The sequence below is a fragment of the Mesitornis unicolor genome, unplaced genomic scaffold, assembly GCF_000695765.1.
Source record: "Mesitornis unicolor isolate BGI_N332 unplaced genomic scaffold, ASM69576v1 scaffold13783, whole genome shotgun sequence".
Lineage (NCBI taxonomy): Eukaryota > Metazoa > Chordata > Aves > Mesitornithiformes > Mesitornithidae > Mesitornis > Mesitornis unicolor.
In genome coordinates, this window is record NW_010175413.1 from 65,404 (window position 1) to 81,567 (window position 16,164).

General features: G+C 41.9%; 1 protein-coding gene across 1 annotated transcript in view; it reads right to left on the reverse strand.

Annotated features, from left to right (window-relative positions):
- Positions 1-5,524: 5,524 nt before the first annotated feature.
- APBB2 (amyloid beta (A4) precursor protein-binding, family B, member 2) overlaps positions 5,525-16,164 on the reverse strand; it is a 22,104-nt gene continuing 11,464 nt past the window's right edge. Inside the window, exons 3-8 of the mRNA XM_010181388.1 lie at positions 11,921-12,035; positions 9,315-9,402; positions 8,150-8,233; positions 7,561-7,676; positions 6,631-6,810; positions 5,525-6,038 (exon numbers count right to left, since the gene is read on the reverse strand). Coding sequence (XP_010179690.1) covers positions 5,871-6,038; positions 6,631-6,810; positions 7,561-7,676; positions 8,150-8,233; positions 9,315-9,399 — 633 coding nt within the window. The 5' untranslated portion in view covers positions 9,400-9,402; positions 11,921-12,035 and the 3' untranslated portion in view covers positions 5,525-5,870. The remainder of the gene's footprint in view (positions 6,039-6,630; positions 6,811-7,560; positions 7,677-8,149; positions 8,234-9,314; positions 9,403-11,920; positions 12,036-16,164) is intronic.

Below are 16,164 nucleotides of genomic sequence, written 5' to 3' on the forward strand. Positions count from 1 at the left end.
AGCAAAGGATTGCAGTGGTAAGACACTTCTACCACCTGTGTCTGAAGTGGCTGAGCCAAATGTGCCTGGCCATCCGTGACCAGGGCTGTAAGGAGCCTCAAATTCGGCCCTACCTTTCTGCAGAAGGTAAAGACTCCTGTAGGTATTGATCAGTATGCTAAGATTGCAGTATACCTTTAAGCACGATAATCTTGCTGTGGCACAGAGATATACTATGGGATATTTGCATAGAAACATTCATGGTAGTAATTTTTAAACCAGTAATCACACTTTAAAGTGACTGGAGCTCAGCTGCATAAGACTGGTAGACTGTTGTGAGGAGTGAGGTCAAAAAATTAGAGCTTCTCACTATACACTTTAAAGTGACAAGTTAAAGTATACCTTTCCCGCCTGCATAGATCTGTAGGAACAGTCAATTTTAAAGTGAGACTGCATTTTATAAGTGGCTGTTTCTCTTTACAAGCGCTAGATACCATTTCTGTGAGTTACCATTTAGACTGACACATGAAACTACGCCTTGCACAGTAAGCTCACCTTTATTTCTGAAACTAGACATGAACTTTTGTACAGGCAGCTGGCCAAGGACACTAAAGCCCACTAGGACACTAGGCTTTCTAGTACTTACTCTTTTGGTTTCTACTCACATGCTTCAAAATATTAACGTTGACAACTAGATAAAATATTTTCATTAAATATGGACAGTATAAAGAAGGAAACTGGCAAACAATGACACAACAATAAGAGGAACTTCAGGAATTGTGTTTAGATTAGAGGTGGTGTAGAAATGAAACACAGCACAGCAGTATAGAAAGGCAAAAGTAGCTGTGGCCCCAAAGAGAAATTTTCCTCTAGGCAATCATTTAAGGTACTTGGTAAGAGCATTGCCAGTGGTGTCGACAATACGGTATGGAATCTGAACCTGGAGATAAGAGTCTGAATTTAGACCCATCTGGAGAAAATGTTTTTAACATCTCTGTTTTGTTTCTCACCCACACCAGTCAGCGCAGCTGGATCAGCACTACCTTTAGAAGAAAAGATGTGAATTATACTACACCAGCAGCGCAGACAGCTGGCTCTTGGTCATCAGATAAATATCCCTGCTTCACTGAATCACTGAAAATCTCTTCTAGCATTTTAATCTGAGCCAGCTGTTCTATTCAAAGGCATCACTCACCTTGCTGCATATGTGCTCCTTACCTGTGCCAGTAAGAGGATGAACTCTGCTCTTGTCTCTGAACAAACCCGCTAGGATAGGTCTAGACCTGTGAACATGCAGTGTATAGAAGTGAGAAAAGAAACTGCTATTTTATTTTGGAACCATCTTGGAGGAGGAGAGATTCTGTGTGTCAGATAAAAGGAATGGACAGTAAGGAGATTTCGGGGCTTTTTTTTCCAATGTGGTTGTTAAATGCTTAAAATAAACCTCGAGATTCTGCGGTTAAGGAATGAACTGTTTTTAAAAATGAAAATCTTTTATCATTTGTCATGAAATATAATCGAAATTACTTGTAAAAGAACATACATGTGTCTGATGACAGAATTTCAGGGCTACTTACACAATACGTGCCATGATATCCCACCATCTACCTCATCTTTCAGGAGTTTGGGCTTTGAAATGTTACAGAGGCTTGAACCAGGCAAAGTCTTGATGTCTTACCAAGAAGATGGAAGAGTGGGTAGTGAACATGCTGACTCTGCAGGTCACCAGTTTACAGTGTAAGCACTGAACATCCCATGGTGGCCACATCTGGGGCTGACTTGAGAGGGCTCGGAGGTAGAAGCCTCTGTGCTCAGTTAAACCCTTGATGCCTTTTTACAGTAAATCTGTACCTTATGTAGCTGATTTTCTGTAATCCAGTTATGTATTTGTTATTTTCAAGTAGAAACTGTTGATACAGCTTTCCAGATACAGAATTGTACAGCTGTTGCCTCTAAACCAGCAGTATGTTTTTCCCTCCCCTCAACCACACTTTGGAACCAAAGAATCCATTTCCCATTTTCATGGACCAGTAACAGCTGAGACAGTCATTTTATGCAGCTAAATTTATTCTCAGAACAGTTTACATTTAAATGTGGAGAAGTGGTCAGCAGGGAAAACTCTCCTTTTCGGTGTCAATTGGTGCTTTACTGAACTCTGTTAATAAACAGTGGGTTTCCTTCTTTCTTTCAGCTGTTAAAATAAATCAAACCTGCTTTTGCTGACTGTACAGCTCAAGTTTTAGCAATGTATAAATTAACCTGCCTAAGAAAGGAGAAATGGGGTTACTGGTAACGCTGAAAGGCTGAGCCCGTATTAGCTGTTGAAATAAGAAAGTTTTCTTTTCCATGGGTGATGTTCTAAGGATTTTAGATCTCTAGTTCAATGAGCTATGAAATGCTTGATAAAATGACAAGAAAAGGGATGTAGAACTCTCAGTGACACAGAACTGGTGTAAGCTCTGAGGTACTCCAGAGTTTCTGTTCCCCTGTCACAACAGTGTGCATTATTTCTATAGGTGCAGGTGACTCTGCACTAAAAACTCATTTCCCTGTGAATGGATTCTATGTCCTTCCATACAGTTTTTGTTATTCCTGTTTAACCACCCTGGAGGTGGCCCCTGCAGCCTCACATCTTCCACCCCCCTTGCTCCCCTTCACATGACACAATAAATGGCTTAAAGAAAACCTACAGCCAGCACGGCAGATTGCAAAAGAAAGGCTTTTATCATTGACTCTGAATATAAATCTCCCCGGTTCTGCAAGGGAGCACAGCGCTGACCTGACTGACAGCAATACTTACCTCTAACTTGCTACTGGCATTGAAAAAAAATGAAGAAATGAGCTTTGCTTTACATGATTTTTCTACAGACTTCAATAAAAATGTGACTACAAGTAATTACAAAGCCTGCCTTTTTTTTTTTTTTTAGGCAACCTATAGGATACAGAGTGGAGAATGTTACAAGAGCACACCCAGTAAAGACAATACATCAACATAATAACGCAGGATACTTCAGTAAAAATAGAATAAATAAAATAAAAATATTTTAAGCTGTATTTAACAGGTTAATTTAAAATATGGCATCAGACATACAGGGCATAGTGAACTTGGCTACGTGCCTACAGAATCACTAGGTTTTATGAAAAAAATGCATAGATAACTGAAGGGTTGCTATACCATCAACTAAAATAGTGGCAGCTGCTCAAACACGCATACCCCGTACATACTTTTTTGGCCACGGTAAAAAGAGAGTCTTAGTATCTTGTTTAACGAAAGATGACTGGCTTTGCAATATCAGGCTCTGGTTCTGCAAACACCTGGGTGTGTATTTAATCTCTTGGAGAATAAGGAGCTCTACTGAAGCAGAAAGGCCCCCTTTAGTCAGACCATTAAGCACACTAAATTATCTGTAAAATCAACAACATTTTGTTAACAGACACAGAACTCTTTAAATGTACATTGGCAAGGGACCTACAGCTTTTCCTATACCCTCCGCTCTTCTCCTTGGCCCTTCCTGCAATTGCCTGCTTTGCTGGGGAAAGCCACCTGGATGCTCACAGCCTTGGGAGCTGCGATGAAGGAGAGCCTTCACATGGCTGTTTAAGTGCTGGTTTAGTTTAAAGAGAGTCCGGATCTCTCGGGGGGAGAATCAGCACTGTGCAGGTGTAACTACAACATTTAAATACACGGTTTCAATTTCACTGTTGTAGAAGAGATGCAAACCCTAAATCTTGGTGTTTCCAGCTGCAACTTTAAAAAGATGCTTATCAAAGTATTTTCTGTGATTTAAAATAAAATTAACTCAAAGATTGAATCACTGGCATGATGATGAATAAGGAAACGTCTCTCTCTTAACTTCACAATTCTACCTGAAGGTACACTGTTAGCCACTGTATTTGCTAGTGCTCATGCAAGTGAGTTTTTATGCTGCTCCTAGCAGTAGCCGCTGGGATCAGCACTAGGAAATGAATAATTGCATATGCAAGCTGCCATCGCCATGCTTTGAAATCTGGCTTGGTGGCCAGTTTAAACCAGTGGAACCACTGAAAGGGGTTGTTTGCATCCCCTCCAGCTGCGCACTCTCGCTGCCCGCTGGGCACAGGCACCTTCTCCAGCTGTACAAGCAGCAGCACTGGTGCAGGGAGGTGAGGAGGAGGAGAGGCCTGGGAGGAGAAACCATCGCTGCAGTGCAGAATCGTGGTCATCAAGAGATCTGGGATGGATGGAGGATCAGCTCTGGGAGGCTGTTCTAAATTTAATGACAGTAGTTGCATAGGTAGCCTTCACACCTGACTCTTGCTCATCCATCAGTCTGAGTTTAAGGGTTTTTCAGCATTTTTCAATGCAGAAATTGAATAATCATTCTCTTCCCCTTGTGTTTTTAAGTTGCTTTGCCCAGGTGTTGCCATTAATTTCTTTGAGCAAGGAAATAAAATGGAAAGTTTGTTTATAACAGTCTCTTGCATAGTAAAATTTAAAAAGAGTTATTGTAATAATAACCTTGCCAATGTTCTTTTAAAATTGCAGTACGACCATATTTGAGAGGCAGTTACAGTTTGGAACGTATCTATAAATGGAGGCAAAACATTTTTAACACTAGTTAAAAATACCTTTCATGTTCCATTTCCAAAATTTGTACCAATCTGCAGGTCTAGACAGAAGATGGCGAAGGGAGAGACTGGAAATGCAATTTTAAGGGGCAATACCAGGCTGACGCTGCCAGGGTCTGCAGTAAACCAAGGCAACCGGATGAAGCCTTTGGAGCAAAAGCACTGACATGGAGCTGTACCACCTGAAGCACTATCCTGTTAGACAACCACTCTCTTATTTTGTCACAAGAGCACTAAAAGTTACAGAAAATTCATGGAATTTTGTCAATGATGAGAAACATGATTGTTCTTTTTGTGGCATGTTAAGTATTCAGGAACAAACTCTGAGGGGAAGGGGGAATTGTGCAACCAGATGCTGAATTGAACATTTCCTCAAACACTTACACGGAAAAGATATGGGATATTTTAGTCTTTGTAAGAGTTGTACAATAAAATTACTGACGACTACTCTCTTACTCCTGATTGGTTTGAGCCCTGTGTGAAACAAATGGTATTTTTGATGAATTAATGACAGATTTAGGAGAATAAATTTAACAGCCAACAGTTGCATTTGTATGTTTAAAGCTGAAAAGCTTCAGTGGATCACTCTGCAACTCAATTACTGAAAACACTTCTGGATTTTTCAGCATTGGTTTGGTATTAAACGCGATCCCTCTCTAAGACCGTAATGCGTAATCAGGAGATGAAATAATGACACCATGATTAAAAGCACGTCAGGAAGATGTTAAAGTGGTTGCCAGACCAATGCTGGCAAACAATTTAAAACTAACAGGTGTAGTTCTGTAAAAAAAACCCTTGGTATTTAATCTACAGGAATTCAATGGTAGCTAATACTTGGTACCTACTCCAGTGCCAGAAACAGAGCAAACTGCTGTAGGACTTAGGATTGGTTTGTGACAAATCCAGCTCAAGAAGGTGAAACTATCAGGCATCATTCACTCCAAGGACTTTAGCATGAGTTCACTGGGAGGGACATGGCCATATTCTTTTGTTTTTGTGTGAGTTTTGGTAATGTTCATGTATTTACAACCAAACAGACCTTCTTCCATTGCTCGTGATGTAACTCACTGACAGCAAAAAAATTATTCATGCTTCTTTTCATATCACACGATGGTGGCAAGAACGAGAACATGCTTGTCTAACATTGCTTCGGTAGGGGTAAATTCTCTGAAGACAAAGCATCAGCAATTTGAAATGGAAGGCCAGACACTGTCAGTTCGTTTTCCTTAGTGTAGCTACTGTTATAATGAGTTAAACGTCAGGAGATCCTTGCTCTCGCACAGCTATGGCATCTCGGTGACTGGGCGCTTCTGTTTCAAAGTGTCAATGAGGGACAACACTCCCCTCTTCACGTTGGTTGTCACTCTTCTGGTCACTGAGTCTGCGGGAGGTGGGGGCGGTCGAACCTTCTGCGAAGGAGGTCTGGCCACTAAGCACTTCTGATACCGCAACTGCAACAGAGCAAAAGCACCGTGCAGTCCTTACTGCATCCAGCACTTCCACAGAGCACTTCAAACACACTTTTAATACTTTCTTGTGAAATACAGTCAAACCTTCAGTTTGGCCATGACAGACGGCCCAACTGAAGGTAATAGGACATTGGTCCGCCTGTTCATTAGCACATGATGGTTAATAAATCATATGAACAGCCCTTTGAAAAGTGAAAAATAAGCTTTCTGTGTTCAGCTGTTCTTGAACAAGGATTATTTTCTCTATGTTGTCCCTGAGTTGTTTAACACAACTCTGAGCAAGATTTTTTCCAGCACTAGATAAGTTGTGTAGCGAAAGAAAAGATTTCTGACTTACACAAATGTTGCAGAGATTCGGAGACTAAAGGTGCACTGTTGACTAAATTGACATTTCACACTTAAAAACATTTGGATTTTAATTGATTAGATATATCAGAATCCCAATTACTATTTTTATCTTCTCTTTCTTTTTCTGGCTCAAAACCAACATCACTGCAAATCTGGAAAGACAATTATTTACAGAGGCAGTGAAAACTCTAAATGCGATCAGATGCCTTTGAAGAAGGTCACTTACCATACAAGCAGCCTGGACAGCTTCTGAGACGTTGCCTGCATTTGGCTCACACCAGAAGACATGGCACTCAAAATGCTGGTTTCCTGTGTCCATAATGAAGGCGAACGTGTGCACGTCCTTGCCTACTCCCATGAAGGACAGGAACCGCACTCGACACTCCACCATGATTTCCTCTTCATTCTGGTTATGAACCGAATGACTGATTGTTACTATGGGATACTCTCTGGAATCTGACTTCCAGGTTTAAGATGATTAAAAGGGTGAGAGACTGCTGCAGTATTACTGTGGAATCCCCTTTTATCAGCACAGACACAGTGAGCTCAGCTCTGGATCTCCCCTTGCCAGAAGACCAAGGCTTGGAGCATCAGCACCGAGCGCATTGTACACTCCAAGTACTGCTTCTTTTCTGACAAAACGTATGGCTATTGTAGCTCCAAAGGATGCTGCCCTATCGCTGATATGTGAGAGATGTTGGCTTAAGACCTCATCAACAGACAAACACCAAGGACATTCTTTGAAAGTTTCGTGCATTCATCTCTATGCTCTACAAAAGGACAGTGATATGAAACACAGATCTAAATACTACTCTTGGCTTCCACATCAAGAATAAAGTAAAGGCAGTTTAGAATTTAGGACAGATACTTAGGGCTTAACCGACAACATTTTAGGCTCAAGATTCCTGGGAAGGGTAACACTGAATTTGTTTTAAGTATAATAATTTATATTTTTCCGAACATGCTTGGAATGGTAAATAAAGCTGAAGCTGATACAAGCAGTAAGAGCCTCTGCAGGTTCACAGTCCTGGAACAAAATAAAATGCAAGGTAAGCAAATTAGTTCTAGTACAAATTAACTCTTTCTACTAGTGCTATGTGTTCCTGGTTTTCAACACTCACGTTCAATGTGTTCTACATAAGAGAGTCTGCCTTACTCTTTCATTGATGACTGTGACAGTAGCATCAGCAACATTCATGGTAACCGGCATCCAGTCTTCCTTGATGGAGGAAGCCATTAGACTTTCAATGGCACTATTCAGAGTATCCATTCCTAAAACAGAAAATGCGATAACCAAAAAGAAATATGTAAGTAAACAATAACAAAATGTTTCTTTCCACATAGTAGTACAGAAAACATTGCTTTGGACTTCTTTTTAAAATGAATTTGATGATAGAAAGATGGGTTACGCAGTTGGTTTTCTTCAACTGCAGACACAAAGCAAGTGTCTCTGGCTTAGAAAAAAAACAGAATCACATCTTTTTTAGCTGCTGCACTGTTTCAGTTCTCTGGAGCCCTTCTCATTAGTAGTAGAGCTCATATTCAGAGAAAGCAGTAGAAAGAAACTGCCTTCTTGGCAGGTCTCAAAATACTGTGGATGCAAAACACATATTCAAATGAGGTCCTGAGTAACAGATGTCTTCATGTCTTAACACTGCAAAAATCATGCATTTACACTTGGCTTTGAGAGTCCAGCCCTTAAAATCTCTACAAAGCACTCTGGAAGTCACATCAGTGTTACATACCCACAGGTTTAGCTACAGGCAGCATGCCCAGGTACTGGACGTGGAACTTCTGTACCAGTTCTGTCTTTGGTGTTGGGAAATCTACTGCATGGGAACAAAAATCAGCCTCTCTTTATCAGCATTCACAGCAGGGAAAACCACTTTTATTTCATCAATAACATCAAATAGTTTACCCAGTACTTGTACTCTGAAGGTATTTTATTGATTAAAACAAATTTTCACTCCCTCTGACAAGAGCAATGCTCAATCATTTCTACAGGAATTAGGAATAAATTTGCAACACCTACTTCTTGATCTAAACTAAGAATAAGGTCGTGCTATACTGCTGTCATATTAAAAAACAGAAAATACAGATGGATGTGTCTCCCGAGGCATACAGACCTAACTTTCACTGCATACCTATGTAAAATCTGGAATCTGTTTTTAATACCTTCCTCGTTAATATGTTATTTTATTAGACTCACAGTCTGAGTAATCAATAGTACTGTCTGAGCAGACAATTACACAAGTTGATGTATGGATTAGGAGTAAGATATTCGGTATAAACTGGTGGATCTACAATCATGTAATCTCCTGTAAAGCTAACAGAGTATGTCTGTTCTCCTGGAACACACTCAAAATAGAAACTATTAAGCTATGAATAATAAAGTCAGGCAAAAACAACTTGGTTTTTCCATGGAGTAGAGTGTGCAAATGACCCTTAAACTGGATGATGACCCACTTGCACCTCTTGTCTTGGACGTCACTGAAATTGATACAGAAACCCAGGAGGAGTCCTCCTACAGGTCCCCTGAATCCAAGGGATTAACTGGAGTACATTCTGTTTTTAAAGAAAATTTGGTCAATTTGTGCAGCCTCAACTCCTGAGGTACTTTGATGGGAACAAGACGGTATAGCCACAAGTGAAACTGCATGTGCAAAAGGTGTGTTTCAAAATAAGAGAGGCAACGCACAAGTTGACATAACTGAGCAACTGTCAACACAACAAATAAAAATGTTTGATGTAATCCAGTAACAAGTTACAGTCAGACACAGTAACTAAAAGACAGGATTACACTCCTGATCTCTCCACCCAGCATTCTCCATTTTGGTCAAAAGCAGTATCAGAAGAGAACCATACCCAAAACAGGACCACCCCGAGGATGCTGGCTATAACATACAGTACCTTGCAGAGGAACATCAAGGGTGACACTTGTCCTGTCCTGCAACGAGCTGCAAGCCACAGCTTTAGCATTCTTCCGTTCGGCCATAATCTGACGAAGATAGTGATAATACAGCTTTTTTTTTTTAAATATAGTACAGCAGCAATTGCAAGTACAAATTTACTCCTCTTGAAACCCTAGTTTCTGAAATAAATCAGAAACTACATGACTGAATAGTTTACTCCTTCTAAATAACTTTTATTTTCCTCAAGTTTATTCACCATTCCTTAACTACATAAAGAACTTAAGTGGTGTCCAAACCTAGATGAAATATAGATGGAACAGGAAAAAAAACTCCAGTCATTTTTATCAACAGCAGAATTGCAGTGACGAGTAATATAGCAAGAAATATAAATATTTAACACACAGAGAAGAACGTTTATTATTTATGTTCCTCTCTGATCTGTCTTGTGCTGTGTATAATTTTTTCCTCCATTTTTATGTTTCTTCTGGAATTAAAATCCCCATGCAAAATACAACCTGTTCTTCTTCCACAAAGTATAATACTGGCAAAAGACAAAATAAACCCCACAAACCACTACAAAATAACCTCTTAGGATGATTATTCCCTACAAATATATGACTGGGAAGGGACATTAAGGGAAGTTAATAGAGGTTTTCCAAAGCTCATAGATGACACATTGCTCTCTGCTCCTTTATGCTATGATTGTTAATTGTAGTTAAGCTATAAAGATCACTGTTGTTCCAGCAGATGATGCTTGGTCTGAAGATGCTTCTAGCAAATTTCTCCCCTTTTTTTTTCAGGTTTTATATTTTGAGAGTATTTTCCGTTACATGGACACATGATAACATCCCCCTGCAGATGAAAAGTGATAGACACTAGCTTAGGAAGGAGGCCCGACTCACAAAGAGGTCCTGGGTGAACATTAGCACAGGCCAAGTGCTTCCCTGAATCAGGGTCACATCTAGGGCTGAATTACGAAGGAACGTGCTCTACTTAACAACACTCTGTTTAACAACAACCTGTTTTCTTCTGTGTGACTGTGAGCTATGGTTTTAAATGTTTAGTTGTTCTCTTATCCGAAATTAATGCCAGGAGTTTTGTGTCATAGTTACGTATGTGGCAGCTCTCCAGCCTTTCCGATAGCCCTGTGTATAGCTACTACGGCAGTTACTTGATGTCAATCTTATTAGATAAAAGCAGCTGTGGCAGGGGCTGTGTACCATATTTTTCCCTGCTAGACTTGCCAGAAACATCTGTGAGAATTGAGAGTTGGAGGAGAAAGAGGAGGGACACACCAGATGTAAGCTTCTCCAAACTTCATCAAGCGCAGCCCACAGGGCCCTGCCCAACCTGAGCACTCCCTGAGCCCCACCACCTGCATCTCCTCAGACACCCAAGCCAGGACAGATTTGCCAGGCTTTGCACAGCCACTAGACTACCTTCTGCTGCTGCCTCAGGCCAAGCTCTGCTGCCCAATGTGCCCAAAGCAATGCACACTGTGTAAAAACTCATGTTGTTTGCATGAAACCTCAGTAGCCACATTCACAGTGTCGCAAAAATGAAAATGTTTTAGACTCTACAACTGGCTACAGAGGGAATTTTGACATCACTGACTTCCATTCACTAATGTGAAGACAAACTCTAAAGTGCAAATGACAGGCATGCAGTAAATCACCAGGCTTTTAAAATGTGAAGGTCTCCTAACGTCCTTTTCTAGAAGAGCTGTGGCTCATGAGGAGGGAAGAGGGAGAAGTGACACAGGGATAACCAGTAAAGTTATTTGTCCCCATGGTCCACCTTGTGGTGCAAACTGATGTGTTTTAAGGAAAAGCAAAATGAGAAGCATAACATTTTTAAAAAGTGGGGATGCAGCCTCAAATCCACCACAGCTCAATAAAAGAATTAAAAACTGTTTCAAGTAGATTGGTTTAAGTGCCTCTGTATAAAGAGTCTCAATAAGATTCACCTGTTGTAAAGGATGTACTGCCTTGCTACTGCTGCGTGAAATGACCGTACAGAGAACACTGATGAACTGATCATGCAAGAAAATCAAAATGAATAACCATGTAATGGTGGCAAATGCATATGGTAAAACAGCTGAAAAGCACAGTTCCTTCCGGTGTCACTGACAATATGACCACAAGCAGGAACGAAGAGCCTTTATTATTTGTAAGTGGGGTAGCTCAACTGCCCCCGTCCCTCTGATGTTTTTCAGTGGGCAGCATAATGTTAGCAACCATTTACTGTCCTGCTTGAAGAGCACCATTCCAAAAAGGTCTGATTTATTTACAAAGTCAAACATCACCATTTACCATTAACTGAAACTGTGTTCTTTTTCCATTTTCAAGCTGCAGCTTCTTTATTATTCAAGAAAACCTTCAGTCTCTATACACGCTCATCAAATGCATGTATCATCATCATCCTCAAAACTGTGTGTTCACCCTCCCATTATTCCCATCCATTTGTGACCTTTACAAATTCTCTATGCCATTTCTCGTTGCCAGTGACATAAACTGAACTAACACAGTGTATGATCACTGATTGTGTGTATTAGACCAAGGGACCTCTAAGCAGACAAATGCAGCTGACTTTAAGTCTACTTGCCTTTGAGCAGATTTCATGTAAACTTGTGGCAATGGCTTTTGCGGGTGTGTCACAGCGAAACACATGACATTTCAGGATTCTTGTGTCTTTGTCTCTTGCCACATAAGCAAAGTCTCTGTGCAAACAAAACAAATTGACACATTAGAAACAAGCAAAAGAAATTAAGGCATTGGAAACAGCATTATCTCCAAAACAGCAAGTCCTACTTCAATTTAACAACTGTATGCCTTGGCTGTCAGAGAATAAAACATATGCCTTAGACCAAGCAGATCTACAAATGTATCGCATATCCATGAAACACATATGTAAGGCTTGGCACTTAGACTCTATAATTAAAGAACTCATTACAGCTTCCTAACATGGGCAACTGATTGAACTTACAGCCCATAATTCCAACTGCAGTTGTAAATACATGGGAAAATTTACTCAACTATTTATTGAAGACAAAGAGGGGAGAGAATTACAGATTAAAACAGAAAACACAGACAGCGCTTAAATCCTAAAATATCTGAGAAATAGCACACAATATTTTGGTTAGAGAAAAAAAAATATTTCAAAGGACTGTATAAAGTGTTTAAAATATGCAGACAGTCATTAGAGATCTGGTTGCACGTGGGAGATGTGAACCTGCTGAGCTGGAGGCTGCTAATTGGCCTAAATTTGTGACCTTATTTTTTCAAAAGTTAAATAAAGCTGCCCTACAAAAGAGATGCCTGCACCACACAGGTTATAGTCACCACAGCACAGTACAGCTTTCTACCATAGGTGATGGACTTGCCAGAATTATGTTTATTCATTCTTATTGTTTAAGAGTTGGAGCTCTTCGGAAAAAGTCAGTGGCTGCATGGTGTAAAGAAAGCATCAGAGTTCAGGTAGATTCCAATTTTTTGGACACCAAGGACTGCCCTGCTCCAAGAGCCCATCCCCATGGGACAAAGACATCCATTAACCCGTTCCTGGGCAGGAATCTGGAGCTGTTTCTGCAGGCATGCAGAGATCGCAACCAGACACAGTCAGGCTTCTTCTCGCTGTACCAGACCCTGCTCTCTTTGATCTCTGCACTTCCTCTGAGCAACCCCAGCCCAGTCCTACTTTGTGACCCTCCCGCTATCTCCAGATTTCTTTGAGATGAAACCTGTGTTCATGTTAACTTAAAAATGACACTGAAAGCCGTCTATGTGACCAATAGATGGCTATTTATTGCCATTTACAAGCGTTTACTTCAAATCAATACTACTCCTTTGAGGACCTGTAAACTGATTTATGCATTCCTTCACAAGATGATCCTAGGCATAGCATCCTGTGCTGTTCTGCCAAGTTGCTTGTGCTGCGCAGAAGAGAAACCTGCACAGCCCCAGGAGCACTGTACAATACCAGGATTTCTAATTATAAGGCCACCACCCTCAAAAAGTTGCACAAACACAGAAGATAACTTGTCCCTTCTCAGCCATACAGCTGTCAGAACCTTCTTTTGGTACTAAAAAAACCCCTAAGATGAGACAAAGCCACCAAAGCAAGTAATGGGGGCTTGCAGGACATAACACATTAGCAGCAAAACCCATTTGTAACAGCCAAAATTGTGTAAATTGTGGCCCAACTTTTGCCCATTAGCTCCGGCAATGCCCTGGCACATCACAATAAACGACCATGCTTTGCCATAGGAGACCACATCAGGCAGGGCATCTCCACTGCACTGCCAAGTCCCTGATGCACGGACAACCCCCGTGGCCACATTAAATCTCACCTTACAGAGAGTTTACCTGAGACCCAAGTTCAACTGCAACGAAATCTGTAAGACAACACTAAATGTGCTCAGTCAGCACATTGCCTCCACATGTGTTCCAGTGGAGGCAGGAGGCAAAAGACTGCAGAGATAAAAACAAGCCAAACAAATAAACCTGTGTTAAACTAAAGACTGAATTCTGTCATGATCAAAGATTTTGGTCATAAAGGAACTCAACTCGTAACTATGCCCCATAAGTGGAAAATGTCTTAGATGAGAATACTTTCAACAGCATTTTAAAGGCAGAGAGGTGGACTAGAGGCAGCCTGCTGAGTCTCATCTCTCTCACAAGTATAAATTTACTCTTCTGATCAAAGGAAACCAATGTGGGGAGCAGCGCTGACATTTAATGAACTCATGTGCTTTTTGGTAAGAAGATTTTGCTGTTCCTGGAAGGCCAATGGAGCATGGAGCCTGGCTCAGTAACTTCTCTGAATGGTAGGACCTCTGTTGAGGGCAGGGAGAAAGAGTCTGAGGAGTTTTAGGGATGCAGTATCTCTCATGGGATGCTCCAGGTGATAAGGGGGCTCACCTGCCGCTTTAGTCCTGCCACAGAAGTACCTGCTGTTCCTGCAAGAGGAGGGTGACAACAGTCCTGATGACACAGACCTGCTCTGCGCTTGCCAAAGGGCAGATACTGCCCACAAAGATGGTACTTTTAGTCAAAATGCAATGTGTTGATTTTCTGACAGAGCTGGTAGTGACCCTACAAACAGGCCATCTAACACTCTTCTCCACAGACTGCTGCAGGACTCTTTTCTTCTTTTAATGGTTTGGGTTGGAAGGGACCCTTAAAGATCATCCAGTCCAACCCCCCTGCAGTGAGCAGGGACATCATCAGGTTACTCAGAGCCACATCCAACCTGACCTTGAGTGTTTCCAGGGATGGGGGATCTACCCCCTCCTTAGGCAACCTGTTTCAGCATTTCACTATTCTCATTGTAAATATTTCTTCCCTGTATCTAGTCTGAATCTACCCTCTTTTAGTTTAAAACCACTACCCCTTGTCTTGCTACAACAGGCTCTACTAAAAAGTCTGTCCCCATCGTACATGCCCCCTTTAAGTACTGCAAGGCTGCTGCAAGGTCTTCCCCAGAGCCTTCTCTTCTCCAGGCTGAACAGCCCCAACTCTCTCAGCCTTTCTCCAAAAGGGAGGTGCTCCAGCCCTCTGATCACCTTTGTGGTCCTCCTCTGGACCCACTCCAACAGCTCGGTGTCCTTCTTATATTGGGGACTCAAAAGCTGGACGCAGTACTCCAGGTGGGGTCTCATTAAAGCAGAGTACAGGGGCAGAATCACTGGTCTTGATCTGCTGGCCACACTTCTTTTGATGCAGCCCAGGATGCGGCTGGCTTTCTACGTTGCAAATGCACATGAGACAGCTCATGTCCAGCTCTTCATGCACCAGTACCCCCAAGTTCTCTGCAGGGCTGCTCTCAATCCCTTCTGCCCCTAGCTGATACTGGGGATTCTTCTTGAAGAAACACTGATGTCTCTACTGTTTGCAGAAAGTCTCTGGTGTGTGACCTGGAAAGCTCTGACATTGCAGGAAATGTCTTGTCTTTGTCCTGTGAAACTTCACTGGTGCTGAGTCACCTTGAAGCAGTGCCAGAAGTGCCACCTCCTGCTCAGAGGGTTGTTGACGGGTGCTGGGGAAGTGCTGTGGGGGGCACCTGGCCCACGCCTTGGCTCAAGCAAGCGCTGCCTCAGTCCTGCAGTGGTGCACATAACGCTGCCATCGAGCTGCTCCAGCACTCGGTCCTGCAGCTTCTGTAAATGTTTCTGCGTGTAAGGGGAAGGTGGCATTCATAAAGAAGGTGATACGGCACAATTACAGGAGAAACTGAACCACCAGCTAGGACATAAATTTCAACCGAGAGCTAATAAAACCCTCACGGTGGTGTTTCAGACTCACACACCAGTGTTGCACTTTAAGTACCTGAACAGCCTGAGCAAAGTAAATTGGCTAATTACATGTGTGAATTGTGAATATGCATAAACCTCCAGATGATCAGGGCCTGCATCTGTAAATCTGCTGAGACAGAGGAGTTCTTCAAAACCTGTGGTACTGCATCACAGGCAACCCTGCCAGCACCATCTGCTTTCAAACCATCCATCAAAATTAGCATGCAAACTGTCCCTTCCCCTGCTGACAGTGCACAGACACCACCACTGGTTTAATTCATTCATGAAGTCACCTAAGATGCCCATGGGCTCACACAAGCAGCCCAGTAGCCAGGACTAGAGGTGGTGGCACAGGCTGGTGACTGCTGGCTCCTCCAATGCTGGCGGGAGCCTTGCAGCTTTGCCTCGGGCATTTCTAAGCATCAGGAAAACAAACCTGAGCTCCACACTCCTTCTTGGAGAAGAAAGATACGGCTTTGGGGATTGCAGAGTATCTGCTCCCTGCAGCATCAGTAACAAAGTAAAACTTGGGAGAAGTTTTGTGTTTCCCTAACCA